General features: G+C 47.0%; 1 protein-coding gene across 1 annotated transcript in view; it reads left to right on the top strand.

Annotated features, from left to right (window-relative positions):
- Positions 1-7,537: 7,537 nt before the first annotated feature.
- Positions 7,538-15,912, top strand: part of RASGEF1B (RasGEF domain family member 1B) — a 249,594-nt gene continuing 241,219 nt past the window's right edge. The window contains exon 1 of the mRNA XM_083756618.1: positions 7,538-7,658. Coding sequence (XP_083612744.1) covers positions 7,590-7,658 — 69 coding nt within the window. The 5' untranslated portion in view covers positions 7,538-7,589. The remainder of the gene's footprint in view (positions 7,659-15,912) is intronic.

The raw sequence follows: 15,912 nt of genomic DNA on the forward strand, positions 1-15,912 counted from the left end.
CATCAAGCTGCTGTACTGTATTTTTCCATGTATAAGACGGTGCTTTTTGCAAAAAATTTTTTGGCAAGAATTGAGTGTCATCTCATAAACGGATAGTGAATGCAGAGAGGGGACGTCTGATTATTGGCAGCGGCGATTGGGCGGGTGATTGGTGGCTGTGGCAAGGCCTGCTGGCGATTGGCTGCAGCTGCAGCAATTGGGCAGGCAACTGGTGGCTGTGGCGGGGCAGGGCAGGCAGGCGATTGGCAGCTGTGGCAAGTGGGCTGGTGTGCTGTTGGTGGCACCAATTGGCGCCTGCGGCGAGGTGTGCAATCAGCAGTGGCTGTGGCAAGCGATTGGCAGTGGCGGGCAGGCAGGTGAGCAATTGGCTGGAGTGACCTCCCTTACTCCACCCCCAAACCTAAACAGCTTAATTTCTTAATTCTGGGTTAAAAATAATAGGGGTCGTCTTATACATGGGGGCGTCCTCTACACAGAAAAATAATGTATTTTGCACTAACTGCAGCTTCTGGACAGGGGTGGCCTCATGAGGATTCCATCAACCTTCCCCCACCCCTTTAATAAATTTTGAGTGCAAAAAAGCTCAGCAACTCTGGACAATCCCCCCCCCCCAAAAATTTCAAGCAGGGGGCATGTTATACACGGAAAAATATGGTATACAGTGGTACCTCGGATTACAGATGCTTCAGGTTACATACGCTTCAGGTTACAGGCTCCACTAACCCAGAAATAGTGCTTCAGGTTAAGAACTTTGCTTCAGGATGAGAACAGAAATCGTGCTCCAGTGGTGCAGCAGCAGCAGGAGGCCCCATTAGCTAAAGTGGTGCTTCAGGTTAAGAACAGTTTCAGGGTAAGTACGGACTTCCGGAACAAATTAAGTACTTAACCCAAGGTACCACTGTATATCTTCCAGTTCAAGCAGGAATAAGCAGGAATAAGTCTGTCTGTCTGTCTGTCTGTCTATGGATGGCATAATACTATTCTTTACAGTAACTGATGGGATGAGTAGTTGAAATGTTATTCTTTGACTCCTGTATTTCTAGGCCAAGATTGCTGGCTGGTCTGAACCCCTCCGTTTGCCCTCAATGGCATAAAGGCCAGGTGGGTCTGCCAGCCACAGAGTCTACATCCTGCTGCGCCACTGGCACGGTTTGTAGGTCAGAGCAAAAACCGTGCCACCGTCTGCATCTTTCCTCTTACTACCTGCTGGGGCGGTGAAGGGGAAGGCAAGGTGTGCCTGGCAGGGGGTGAAGCCGCCGACTTCTGCTGTGCCTGTCAAGAATAAGGCACTCGTTTAGTTTCTTGTGGCGCATGCATCTGTTAGCTGACCATCATTTAAAGCAGACCTTCAGAATTACAGTAGCTGCATAATCATGCTATTTTCTCTTATGGCAGATAGTTCATATACCTGTTCTTTGTTGAGAAGCCCAGAGGCAATGCTGCAGGATTTTGTTTCCACTGTAGGAGAGAGAGATAGAGAGAGAATACCCCAAAGGTGTGGTTACTTTGCAATATGTGTTTATTCAAGGAAGGGTCTGGAATATCCTTAAAGGGACCAGTCTTTTTGCAGTTTATATTTCCCCCCTCCATAATATTTTTAGATTGCTTTTGGTATTGGTGTGGAATAATAATAATAATAATAATAATAATAATAATAATAATACCAGCATGAGTTTGACCAAACTGTGGGAGGCAGTGGGAGACAGGAGTGCCTGGTGTGCTCTGGTCCATGGGGGTCACGAAGAGCCAGACACGACTAAACAACAACAACAACAATTTATTATGTGTACCCTGCCCACCTGGCTGGGTTTCTCCAGCCACTCTGGGCGGCTTCCAACAAAGATTAAAAATACATTAAAATGTCACACATTAAAAACTTCCCTTCAGATGTCTTCTAAATGTCAGGTAGTTGTTCTTATCTTTGACATCTGGTGGGAGGGCGTTCCACAGGGCGGGTGCCACTACTGAGAAGGCCCTCTGCCTGGTTCCCTGTAGCTTTGCTTCTCGTAGTGAGGGAACCGCCAGAAGGCCCTCAGAGCTAGACCTCAGTATCCAGGCAGAACAATGGGGGTGGAGACGCTCCTTCAGGTATACTGGGCCGAGGCCATTTAGGGCTTTAAAGGTCAACACCAACACCAATGAAAGAAAAAACATTAAAGATTTATTTGTTGCATTTATATTCTTCCTTTAAGGAGCTGAAGGTGACACACGTGTTTCTTTCTCTGCTTCCCTATTTTATCCTCACAACGGCCCTGTGGGGTAGGTCAGGTGAAACATGGTGGTTGGTCCAAGATCTCCCACTGAGCTTCATGGCTGAGTAGAGATTTGAAGCTGTTCAGTCCTTGGTCCAATTCAAATCCTCAAACCATTAGAGTAGCATTTATTTCACAAACGGGAAGTTATGTCATATTCCCTTTGGTACCTTCAAAGGCACTCACCTAATTTGAGATTCTGGTGATATGCAGATTTATTCAAATTAACCTGCTGAAAGGCAGGTGATTAATCAAGTATTTTTTTTAATTAACTGAGACTCATAAAAGAAAGCAGTTAGTCCAAAGAGGATTTTTCCTTGTGTTATGGACCAAAAATTTCAAATTGTAGAATGCCAATGGCCCTCTCTGTACCATTCATTAATGTTAGGTTTCTTCAGCAAGTTATAATATCTTCAAGGAGCGGTAATATCTTCAGTAGGTTAATCTTTCTCTTTTTTTAAATAAAACTCCCCTTCTAGGGAAGTTATTGTAGGGCTCATATCTTTTTTTTTAAATGCCCATGTTTTCTGTCCTGCCCTTTGCTTTTGGATGGAGTGATGTGTGGCTGGAATCCTGTGGGTAATTCTTTACCACAGCCTTATAAAATTCATGTTAAATTTCTCTTTCTCCCACCCCACATCATTCATTGTCAGTTGTGCAGCTATCAGCCCAATACTTCATGGAACTGCCTCTTAGGCTGCCTACATCTCTTCCCTGAGTAGTTAATTTAGAAGCTATCAATGTGTCAGAATAGTTCAAATTATTCCTTTCAACACACATTACCTACCGCAGAGGAGTGGTGAAAGGTTTAATTAGTTAATACCCGCAAAGTGCTTTGAAGCTGCAAAGTACTATCTAAATCAGCATTATAACGCTGGAGGAAATTAGAGAAGGGATGCTATTTTCTTTTTTAACTTCGGAGGCTTATTAACATCACTGGTATTTGTAGAGGTAAAGGAAGATTTCCCCACTCAGAGGCAAGAGATCAGGGCTCCAGGTTTGCTTTCCCTTCATTTGCACAGCTGGGTGTATGGATGGGGCCAGTTCTATCATTAGGCAAGGTGAGGCAGCCTCCTCAGGTGGCCTGTGCTGCAAGGCAGACTGGGCTTTCATAGAATCATAGACAGGCATAGGCAAACTGGGCCCTCCAGATGTTTTGGGACTACAACTCCCATCATCCCTAGCTAAAAGTGGTGAGGGATGATGGGAATTGTAGTCCCAAAACATATGGAGGGCTGAGTCTGCCTATCATAGAGTTGGAAGGGACCCAAGGGTCATCTAATCCAACCCCCTTTCTTCCTGAACTCCTCTTGCCTGCTCCAATCTTCCTGAGCTGGTGCTCCTGCAACAGTGATTTTGTGCTTGTTTTGAGCCTGAGCTGTCTGCCTCTGTAGAATAACAGACTCACAGAAGGCACCCCAAGGCCCATCTAATCTAACACCTGGCAAAGCCACTTCGACCCTGCAGAGGAGGTGGGATTGCGGGGGTCACAGCCCCACCACGCACCCAGCGGCTGGTGCCCAGCCCCCCCGCGTGATTGGGGGAATCCCCGGGCGCGTCACCCCCTGGCCAGCCAATCGGCTGGCTCTGGGGGCGTGGCCTGCCCTATTTAACGCAGGCGCAGCGGGGATCTCCCTCTTTTCCCGCATACCAGCTGTTCCTGTTTTCCACCCTGAAAACACTGAAAACGCTGGCAGCAGTAAGATAAATTCAGCAGCGTAAATAAGTTTTGATGGATGTAATAATGGAATACTGAATGGTATAGTTTCTGTAAAATATACAGGGATTTATGAACCAGGGAAAAAGAAGGGAAGTCATGGATATCTTAAGGATGTAAAAATGAGTATTTTAAATTGTAAAACAGAATATTATATATATATATATATATATATGCTTTCGTAGATTTTCACGGGTACAGGAATGCAGGTTTTGGTGTCCTCGGGTGTCTTCCCGTGTAAAAGTTGGGGTGTCTAGGCGACGTTTCGACGAGGTCTCACTCGTCATCTTCAGGCTGGTGCTTTCGGCTTCTTGTTACTGGAACAGAGCGGGATCTCAATGTTTGAGTTCCTATAAATACTGTAGAGGGGGTGTGGTGTCTAGCCTCCAATGTTCTGGGCAGAGAGGAAGTTCCCAGGCTAGTGTGCCTTTTCTTCTTTTGTTCCTTAATTACTTGAGAGATACCTTGAGTGATTTCTTGAGTGATATCCTGAGTACCACTTAGGTGGGTCATTAGGTGTGGATTAGTTGCTAAAGTCTTTGTGTCTTGACCTCTTGAACTTTGTGAAGAGTTTTCCTGAGAAGATGGCTGTATTGCACTTAGTTGTGCTTTGGCTTGGCTTCGTGTATAGGGGCGAGCTGTGGTTTTGTGGCTTGTGTCAGCCAGATCTGTGTAGGGATTGCAGCGTGACGACACATCCCGCTTGCCAGACATCTGGAAATTAGCCCTCCCCACAAAAACTGACACCAGATCCAGAGGCACACAGAACGCCAACACCAATCAACCACACCAGACCCAAACCCAGACCCTCTCCACAGATGAATTACTGACACCATCCAGTAGCCAATCCATGGTGGCACCTCCGGATGCTGCACCCCCCTGCAATCCCTACACAGATCTGGCTGACACAAGCCACAAAACCACAGCTCGCCCCTATACACGAAGCCAAGCCAAAGCACAACTAAGTGTAATACAGCCATCTTCTCAGGAAAACTCTTCACAAAGTTCAAGAGGTCAAGACACAAAGACTTTAGCAACTAATCCACACCTAATGACCCACCTAAGTGGTACTCAGGATATCACTCAAGAAATCACTCAAGGTATCTCTCAAGTAATTAAGGAACAAAAGAAGAAAAGGCACACTAGCCTGGGAACTTCCTCTCTGCCCAGAACATTGGAGGCTAGACACCACACCCCCTCTACAGTATTTATAGGAACTCAAACATTGAGATCCCGCTCTGTTCCAGTAACAAGAAGCCGAAAGCACCAGCCTGAAGATGACGAGTGAGACCTCGTCGAAACGTCGCCTAGACACCCCAACTTTTACACGGGAAGACACCCGAGGACACCAAAACCTGCATATATATATATATATATATATATGGTATATAATATTAATATTATTAAGGGTCAGCTGCCAATCCTGTCATCTTCTGTATATGGAATAGGGAAGGCCCCACTTCATCCTTCACACACAGCAGAAAAAAAGTCTTGGGCTGGCCTCATCTACCAGGAGTGGGGAACCTAGAATAATAGAATAGAAGAATTGCATAGTTGGAAGGGACTTCAAGGGTCATCTAGTCCAGCCCTCTGCAATGCTCTCTAGACTGCAACTGGCATGATCCCTGCCCATTGGCCATGCTGGTTGCGGCTGGTGGGCCACAAGTGTAGGGCCACAATTTCCCCACTTCTGCTGTGTCGTGTGTGTACAGAAACCAAGGCTGAGCAAGGGAAAGGGATCAACAGACAACAGGGCAATTTATGCCACACTTCTGGGTTGCTAGAATTCTTGCAAAGCAAAAAGGCAAGATTCTCCCCCCTTTTGGAAGCCATTACGACCGACTGCATATGGGGCTCTGGCTGCTTTTACTCTCTGTTGTTGCTGGTATAAACACTTAAACGTCAAGTCACAGGCTCAACTCCCTTTGGAGAGGAAAAAGTGGTGGTTTGACCTGTGCTGATTGCATTGCTGCACTTATTTTATGAGGAATAAATAATAAATAACCACAGCGTTTGTGTTTGGAACACACTGCTGTTTGCTTTTAAACAATTTTACCTTGACTTTATCCAAGAGTGGAGCCCGGTTGCTGCAAATCCTATATCTCTTCCGACAACCCAGCCGCTTCCCATCTGAAATGATATGTCAGGTCCTGCTCCAAGCGTAGAGCATAGCATTGCCAGACTTGGAGCAACTGTTGAAAGGTCTGCGCTAACTGGCTCACCATCTCTGTAACTTGAAACAAAATTAAAAAATCCCTTCCAGTAGCACCTTAGAGACCAATGAAGTTTGTTATTGGTATGAGCTCATACCAATAACAAACTTAAGGTAGAGGTAAAGGGACCCCTGACCATTAGGTCCAGTCGTGGCCGACTCTGGGGTTGTGGCGTCCATCTCGCTTTATTGGCCGAGGGAGCCGGCGTACGGCTTCCAGGTCATGTGGCCAGCATGACTAAGCCGCTTCTGGCAAACCAGAGCAGTGCACGGAAACGCCGTTTACCTTCCCGCTGGAGCGGTACCTATTTATCTACTTGCACTTTGACGTGCTTTCAAACTGCTAGGTTGGCAGGAGCAGGGACCGAGCAACGGGAGCTCACCCTGTCGTGGGGATTCGAACTGCGACCTTCTGATCGGCAAGTCCTAGATTTTGTTTCGACTACAGCAGACCAACACGGCTACCTACCTGTATCTGTAACTTGAGTTCTTTTACATGGTTTAGCATTGGCGCTGGGGATCAGCAGGGGTCTTAACAGCTGTGTGGCAGGCAGAAATTCAACCGATGAAGCCCTTTCTAATAATGTTATGGGGAAAAGTTCCACTGACATTTTATTATTATTATTATTACTTGTGCTTGGCCCCAGCCTTTTTTTTTTTTTTTGAGTGAAGGGAATCTTCATCCCACTTGGAAAAGAGAACACAAATTTGAGTGTGTGTGCAATTGCGGCAGAGGTGCCCAATCTACATACATTGCTCTGGGACCAGAAACGATCTGGCTTGCACACCCCTAGCCAGCCTGGAAATTGATGCGCAAAGATCCAGCTTTAGATCTGAAACCGGTTCCTTTGCTAGCCTCCTGACCCCTTTTCGGCTCTTGTTGCGAACAGACAGTTTGGCGCAGCTCCGATCCTGCGCTCCCCCTTTCCTCTAAAACCACCCAGGGATGCAGAAGGCGATGCCTTTTTCTTTTCCCCTCCCAGCCGTTTCATGCGCTGCAAACGTTGTCCCTCTTGCCTCCCCCTTGCGGGGCCCTTCCCCCTTTTCACTGTAGTAATAGTGACATTTGCTGGGAAAGGCTGGAAGCAAGCATCACACAGCTCTGGTCCCCTCTTTTGCCGCGGATCTGTCCAATTCCTGCCTTACCTCTCGCAAATTAAGGCCGCTTCAGACCTGGGCGAGTCAGGAGGGGACCCTCCGCACCATCGCACCATCTCCTTGGCACAATGGTGGGGAAGGATGAGCTTGGGTAAACAAGACTCTCTCTCTCCTGGAAGGAATGGCCAGGGCTTGGCTCTAAGGAAGCACCTCTCTTTCTCTGCCGCCTCCGCTGCTGCTACGCCTTCAAAGGATATTCTACCTGTGTCAACAAGATCTCTGGGCGAAAACCCTTCCTCTCCGTTTGTATATGGCAAAGTTTCTCGCGGTGCTTCTGGGCTGCACATTGCCGGGCAAGGGACACTCCCCCATGTTCGAGGTAAGCGCCAGGGGGTTTTGTAGGGTGCAGGTGCAAGCTAAAAAAATCTGATGATATCCTTGTTGCATTTGTGCTTCCTTGGTTCTTTAAAATGCCTCAATGGGTCCTTTGGCTAGATCTGGGCTCCTCGGTCATCCCAGCCACCCCCACTCCTCCAAGTGCTAGCCAGCCTGCCTTCTGAGTGGGGTAAAAAGAAGGGTGGTGGTGGTTGTGGAGGAGATGGACCCACCTGTGGTTCTCCAACGCAAGAGCAGAACTGACTTCCACTTGACACATCAGTGCGTTAGCTGTCAGTTGACTGGAGTTTAATTGCACCCTCTTGACATCCGCAGCACATGCTGGGGATATCTGTAGCTTTTCCCCAAGCAGGGATATTTCCCGTCTGCTTCTCTGGAGGATTGAAATCATCCTGCTGTGGTGGCGGGGGGCGGGGGGCGGGGGGCAGGCGGGCGGGGGGGGGGGCGGAGAAAGGAGCCAGGGCACTTGTTAGTCTAGGAAGAGGTTCCTGGTGTAAAGTCTGCATCCTCTGTTGATTCCCCAAAGGAAATTGCACTTGAACTAGAAAGTGACTTGACTTCCAGTAAACTGTCAAATGCAAGTGTGTGTGTGTGTGTGTGTGTGTGTAGAGGGGAACACAAGGTCCAGAATGTGAATGAAGAAGGTGTATTTTAACTGTGGCGGAGCTGGAAAATGACAGAGGGGAAAAAAGGTTGCAGACTCATGTGTGCTTTCTAAGTATCAGAGATGCAAGATGATTCTCGCAAATAAGAAGCTGAGATGACTTTGGCCAACTTTGGCTCAGCTCCTAGGCATTGCATTTAGGAGTTTAAAAGCTGGTTTTTGCATCTTTTGGCAAGGTTCTGTCTTGCTTAGACGGCACGACTTCTAAAGTTGGAATGTGTAGATTTATACGCGTACGCAGGAACACAGGAAGCTGTGTTGTCCTGAGTCGGACCACTGGTCTATCTTCCTCGGTGCTGTCTAAACCAGACTTTCTCAACCTGTGGGTCCCCAGATGTTGCTGAACTACAACTCCCATCACCCCTAGCTAGCAAGGCCAGCACTCAGGGATGATGGGAGTTGTAGTCCAACAACATCTGGGGACCCACTGATTGGTGGTGTCTCTCCAGGATTTTAGTCAAAGCTCTCTCCAAGCCTTACCTGGAGATGCCAGAACTGATGCTCTGCCACTGAGTTATGGCGCTCCCTAATAATGCTGCATATGGGCAAGGAACCCCCGGGTTTCATAGAATTGTAGAGTAAGAAGGGACCACAATGATCATCTTGTCCAACCCCCTGCAATGCAGGAAACTTTGGCCCAATGCAGGGCTCAAACCCACGACCCTGAGATCAAGAGTCTCGTGTGCTACCAACTGAGCTATGCCTGCTCCACCTGGTGTGGCCTTGGGTCTCTCACTGTCTCTCAGGCTAACCTGCCTCACTGGGTTGTGGTGAGGATCAAAATAGGCCACTCCCACTTACGTCTCCCTGCGGAAAGGAGATACACAGATATATAGTAAATCCACCCATAGTATGGAGTTTTGGCCCCATGTCTGGGATCATGCCACCTCCAGCCAGTCCAGCACAGGCAACTTGCAGCCAACAATGACAGGAAGGCAGCGAGCAATAAGCACGATTTATGGCAAAAGTAAAGATTAAGCCCAGTGTATTTTGTGCTGTCCTCAGCTCTTTGTCAGCAGAAATTTGAATACAAAGTGGAGGCGGGGAGGAATATTATAGCAGCCCAGGGCTAAGGATGTTTTCTTGGAAGACACACTGGGCTGAGTTCCTGGGACAGAAGCCTTAAGCCACTGATTTTCTAGCTCTCTGCACCAGGGAACCTGGGAATCCACTACAAGGGATTCTGGGTGATGTTTTAGGGTGTGCTCTCAGCTCATCCAGGCTTCACTGATGGCTCACCTGGGCTGCTCTAAAACACACCTGTGGTGCAGTTAGGCTTTGGTAGGCTCTTGAGTTAATGGCTTTACAGGAATCACCCTTCTTTTGTAGGCCCTGTGTTTTTGTACGATAAGACCTTCTTCTTCCACACAGGCTCCCCAGAACCCAAAATATAAGCCCAGAAAGGACCTAATTAACAGGCACTGCCATGTTCATTTTCCTTTTGGAGGAAGGGGTTCTGAAGAGTTGTGGGGCCTTTGTGTTGTTGTTGTTTAGTTGTTTAGTCGTGTCCGACTCTTTGTGACCCCATGGACCAGAGCATGCCAGGCAGTCCTGTCTTCCACTGCCTCCCACAGTTTGGTCAAACTCATGCTGGTAGCTTCGAGAGCAGTGTCCAACCATCTCGTCCTCTGTCGTCCCCTTCTCCTTGTGCCCTCCATCTTTCCCAACAGCAGAGTCTTTTCCAGGGAGTCTTCTCTTCTCATGAGGTGGCCAAAGTCTTGGAGCCTCAGCTTCAGGATCTGTCCTTCCAGTGAGCACTCAGGGCTGATTTTCTTAAGAATGGGTAGGTTTGATCTTCTTGCAGTCCATGGGGCTCTCAAGAGTCTCCTCCAGCACCAGAATTCAAAAGCATCAATTCTTCGGTGATCAGCCTTCTTTGTGGTCCAGCTCTCACTTCCGTACATCACTACTGGGAAAACCATAGGTTTAACTATATGGTCCTTTGTCAGCAAGTTGATGTCTCTGCCTTTGTAATATGTGCTTATTGACAAATACGCAAGGAGGGGGGCATATGAAGAAGCAAATTTACTTCTCTCAGCAGACAGCACAGAGCATACATCAGATACTCAGATGGCAATTTGTACAGTCCCTCCAAGACTCCACCTATTTAGGTCCCCCCCTCTACCATGGAGGAAGCAATTTGTACTTTAAAAGAGAGAAAGAAAAATATACCTCTAGACTTCAGACTCTGATGAGATGATTAGGTCTGTGGCTGGGAGAAATCTACTTGGGGAACTAGTTTTTAAAAACCCAATAAAAACTTTTTTTAAAATGGCAACATATGATGGCTGGTTTTTGCAGCTGACAAGGATATAATTGCCTCCTTTGCAGATCACGTTTATGAGAAGTTTCAGATGCTCAGCTGTGGGAGAAAGCTGGGCGTGTGTACCATTATCCAGTTAAAGATGCAAGGGACTTGATGGGAGCATGAAACAGCTGTGGTGAAGGAATTATACTAGCTCCTGATTAGTTTCTGAGCACAATTCAAAGCGATGGGCTTTTGCTTATAAAGCCCCTTGGTCCAGAAGACCTTTGGGGAAGACTTGTTCCATCAGAACCCTTCTCTTCCCCACCACAATGTGATCATCGAATGACACGCTGCTTTGAACTCAATAGTCTGAGATGGTTAGAATAATGTCTGCAAGGAGCAGGGCCTTATCTGTGATGGCCTCACAAGCCATGGCAGGAGCTACTGAAGAACAGGACTTCGAGCACTGCAAGCTTTTACTTCTTCATTAGACACATGTGTAGGAGGACATTTAAAAATTATTGTTATTTCACTTCAAGATATATTCTGTGCAACATTTTGGCATCCTGTGCCATGCACACTTCAGATCCACAAGAGCAATTTGCTGCCGCCGAAAATTCCCATCAAAAGGCACAAGCCCAGCCAACCAGCTCTTGGGGTCGTCTAAAATTAGCTGGCTCCTCTGGCAGCGCCTACATCTGACAGCACAAAAGGCTTCAGCATCATCAAGTTGAGTGTCGGGAAGCATTTGGTACTCGGGGAAGAACAGAGGGTGAATTAGCAAGCGCTTCTAATTCCATTTGATACTTTCTTCGTCTGGAATTGCTTTTGTGTGTTGGATGAAAGAGGCCTTTAGCTTCTCTGCGTGTGTGTTTGATGTTTCAAATGTATCTTTGGATTCACCAGGCCATGTAGAGTCTGTCCCCCCCCCCCCGCCCAGTGCTGCAAATTTATTTATTTTTTAAATATTTTTATTGGTTTCCCCATGTATACATCCTATAACAATATTTCTCTAACAATTTTCCATATTTCCCCCCACCTCCCCCGGACTTCTCTCATATTCCCATTTTGTTTTATTTCCATATTACTCACCCTGCGTGTTGTTTCCCAAAATTTTCCCAATACATATAATCTTACTTTTTGTTATATACAATTGTGTTTGTTTATTCAAACCCTGCCAGTGAGTCCAATTCTTTATGTTGTTTCTTCATATGTGGTTCCCATTCTCTTTTAAAGTCTTTGTTATCCTTTTCATGTATTTTGTCTGTTAATTTTGCCAGTTCTGCATATTCCATAAGTTTCCCTTGCCATTGTTCTTTCGTTGGTATTACTTCTGTCTTCCAAGCTTGTGCCAATATAATTCTTGCCACTGTTGTTGCATACATAAATAATTTCCAATTTTATTTTTTAAAATCTTGATCTAAAATTCCTAGGAGGAATGCTTCTGCCTTCTTAACACAAGTCTTTTTAAACATTTTTTTCAATTCATTATGTATCATTTCCCAGTAATTTCTAACCCTTTTGCATTTCCACCACATATGATAAAATGTACCATCTTTTTCTTTACATTTCCAGCAGGTTTTAGATCCAGTGCTGCAAATTTTGAAATATGTACAGTCTTGTGTGTGTGAGCTGGTGTGTGTGTGTGTGTCCATTTTCAAGCACAATACAAAGTGCTGGCTTTAAAAGCTTAGGACCCAGGAATCCTGAATCACATATCCCCCCCTCCCCGTGCCTGAATCTGTCAGACCATTAAGTGCCACCTCAGATACCTCACTTCATCCAACATGTAAAGGAAAGTGGGTGGTAGAAATTCAAGGCACATTTAAAGCTCCTCCCAAGAATCTTGAGAACTGTAGTTTGAGGGTGTTGGGAATTATAGCCCTGTGAAAAGTGAACTATAGCCCCCAGGGTTTTGAGGAGTGGATGGGATCAACTGTGCTTTAAATTTATGGTGTCTGCGTAGCCATCGTAAATAGAGATGGGGCATTTTCAGGCGATCAGCCTTCTTTATGGTCCAGTGAGCTGGACCATAAAGAAGGCTGATCGCCGAAGAATTGATGCTTTTGAATTATGGTGCTGGAGGAGACTCTTGAGAGTCCCATGGACTACAAGAAGATCAAACCTCTCCATTCTTAAGGAAATCAGTACTCACTGGAAGGACAGATCACGAAGCTGAGGCTCCAATAGTTTGGCCACCTCATGAGAAGAGAAGACTCCCTGGAAAAGACCCTGATGTTGGGAAAGATGGAGGGCACAAGGAGAAGGGGATGACAGAGGACGAGATGGTTGGACAGTGTTTGTGAAGCTACCAGCATGAGTTTGATCAAACTGCGGGAGGCAGTGGAAGACAGGAGTGCCTGGCGTGCTCTGGTCCAATGGGGTCACGAAGAGTCGGACACGACTAAATGACAACAACAACCCTTTCATGGACGTCTGTCCCCAGAAAAGTTTGCCTGACATCATCTGTTTTCACTTTTAAGAGAGAAAAAAGTCAGTGGTTTTATTTTCATTTGCCTACCAGTGATGGCCAAACTTGGCCCTCCAGCTGTTTTGGGACTACAACTCCCATCATCCCTAGCTAACAGGACCAGTGGTCAGGGATGGGAATCGTAGTCCCAAAACAGCTGGAGGGCCGAGTTTGGCCATCACTGCTCTAGGCCATTTGATGTGTGTTCATTTACGCAGGACTTGTTAAGTGTCTGCCAAATTTGCCTGTTACGTCTTATTGTGTTTTTATTTCTTTCCCTCTTTTGTAAGATGCTCTCTGAGTGGTGACTGAAGAACTGCCAATAAATGTTTTAATAAATATAGCCAAATAAATGAACTAGCCAGGGATGCTGCCTCCAGTTTTGAAGAAAGGGGAAACTTTTGGCATGATGTTGCCTAGGAGCTCAACCTGAAACTTAACCCACATAAAGCTTGAGTAACGGGTGTTTCATAAAGCCCTATATGGCCTAGGACCCTTGTACCTACAGGACCGCTTCTCCTGGTATGTCCCAAGGAGGACCTTATGGTCTTCAAATAAAAACATCTTGGAGATCCTGGGCCATAAGGAAGTTAGGCTGGCCTCGACCAGAGCCAGGGCTTTTTCGGCTGTGGCCCCGATCTGGTGGAATGCTCTGTCACAAGAGACTAGGGCCTTGCGGGACTTGACATATTTCTGCAGGGACTTCAAGGCAGAGCTGTTCCACCAGACCCCCTCCTTCTGTAAACCTCATAGAACTCTAGCCCAATGGTTGGCATTAATTTGATTCTGAATTGATTTTAGAATGAATTGATTTTAGAATGAATTGATTTTAGAATGAATTGATTTTAGAATTGTCAGGGGTTCAGAAGGAGAGACACAGGAGGGGGAGCAAATGGAGAGTGAGGAGGAGGAGTACGAGGGGGGCGCAGGCAGTGACAGTGGCCAGAGTTATTCCACAAGCCTCTCTAGCGAATCGGAGGACTCACAGAAGGGAGCGCCGGTGGCCAGAGCAAGGGAGATTCCAAGGGAGAAACCTCAAGAGGGAGGGGCCAGCGGGGAGTCCCTGAGCAGCAGCTGGAGATCAGGGCCAGCGTCTCCACCAGAGCGCAGTGGGGAGGGGGAGTCCCAGGAGTCGGGACCAGTGTCCTCACCACCAGAGGGAGGAGAGGAGTCAGGTTTGGCAACACCCACATCAGGAAGCGGGGAAACGGTCAGAAGGAAAGTCACCGGCTGGGCGCGTGCGCCAAGTTCAAATGTACAGGAGCGCGGCACAGCGGGGAGCCCGGGAAGGGAGCCAGGTCCTAAAGCCCGCCGGAGGGAGGGGCAAGACTCAGGAGGCTCCGCGTCAGAGGAGTCCAGGAAGGAGGGAACCCCAGAGGGCAGAAGGACCCAACGCAGGAAAGAGCAGCACAAGAGGTGGAGCCGGGCTAGAATCTTAAACTGGTGTGGGTGGAGCAGTGAGTCAGAGGGGACTTAGCCGGTCTAGCGTTAAGACGTGGGCCTGCGCGCCCAGAGCTTGGAAATGGAAACTAAACTTCAATAAAGACTTTTGTATATAATATCCACTGGGCGTTGGTCCTCTGTGAGCTGGGACCTAGCGGCAGTCCTGACAAGAATGAATTGATTTTAGAATGTATTTCAATTAATTGACTGTGATTTTGTGTAAACTGTGCTATTTTTACTGTTGTTAGCCACTCTGAGCCTGGCTTTGGCTGGGGAGGGCAGGATATAAATAATAATTATTATTATTATTGGATATTAGAATCATATAATTATAGTTGGAGTCAGAGGTCGATTTAGGGCAGTGTGACCAGTTCTGCCACACTGGGCGTCGAGCCTAGTGGGAGCCACAGGGCTATGCAACTATGACATAGTGAATTGAGCAGAACCGAAGGTGAGAGGCAGGCTGGTGTGCTGAATTTTGGCCTCGCACAGGGTATGCTGAAATTTGAAAGACCAAAGACAGGGCTGTTGAAGTCCAGCAACCTCTGGAGGGTCACAGGGTTCCCCATGGCTGCTGTAGATGGAGAAAGTCCTTCAATGGTCACCAGTATACTGGCAGATTCCCCTAATCTCCTATTGGGAAACCCAATAGGTACACAAAGGGGTTTATGGGAGCTTAGGAATGGGAGTTATATTCTGTTTTTCAGGGAACTGGAACCCCATCTTCATCTGTTGAATTTATGCCTTGAACTCAGCCTCAAAGAAACAGGAATCCCACTGAGAAACAGAAAAGCCTAAGCTCCCGCAGAATAATGGACTCTTTGATGAATCACTAGTTTCTAGGTGTCCTATATATAGAGCTTTCAGCAGTGAATAAAGAGAAGGGACTATTGCTGCATTCATGTAATGGTTTAATTTATTGACAGCCACTCAGATTCTTTCCCCAAACCTCAAGCCGAAGGCCTCTGAGGGAAATGGACTAATTAAAACTATGCATAGCTTTACACGCCGCCCAGTTTGCCGTGAATAAAGTTCAATCTCAATAGCAGGGGCTTTAATAAAGGATTCATTAATCTCACTGTAAATATAGGAAATAGCTGAGCAGCAATAACCCCACTTGCAGGGAAAATCCATTGCAAAACTATCGTGGATTTCCAGGAGGGAGAAGAAGGGCTGGGGGAAAGCTTCATGGCATACAAACTGGTCCCTGGGATTGGATGTAGGGGGAGGGGTTGTAGCTCAGCCGCAGAGGACATGCTTTGAGTGTAGAAGGGGCCAGCAAGAAGTTTCTCCAGGAGATCCTGACTTTGATACAACAGAGCGTGTGTGCCTGTGTGCTGCTGGTATAATGGGGAAGCAGCGTGAGGGCTGGGGGGGGGCATTTAACTATTTGCCTCCCTGCTGTTTTCCCC

The sequence above is a fragment of the Podarcis gaigeae genome (genome assembly GCF_964106915.1).
Source record: "Podarcis gaigeae genome assembly, chromosome: 9".
Taxonomy (NCBI): domain Eukaryota; kingdom Metazoa; phylum Chordata; class Lepidosauria; order Squamata; family Lacertidae; genus Podarcis; species Podarcis gaigeae.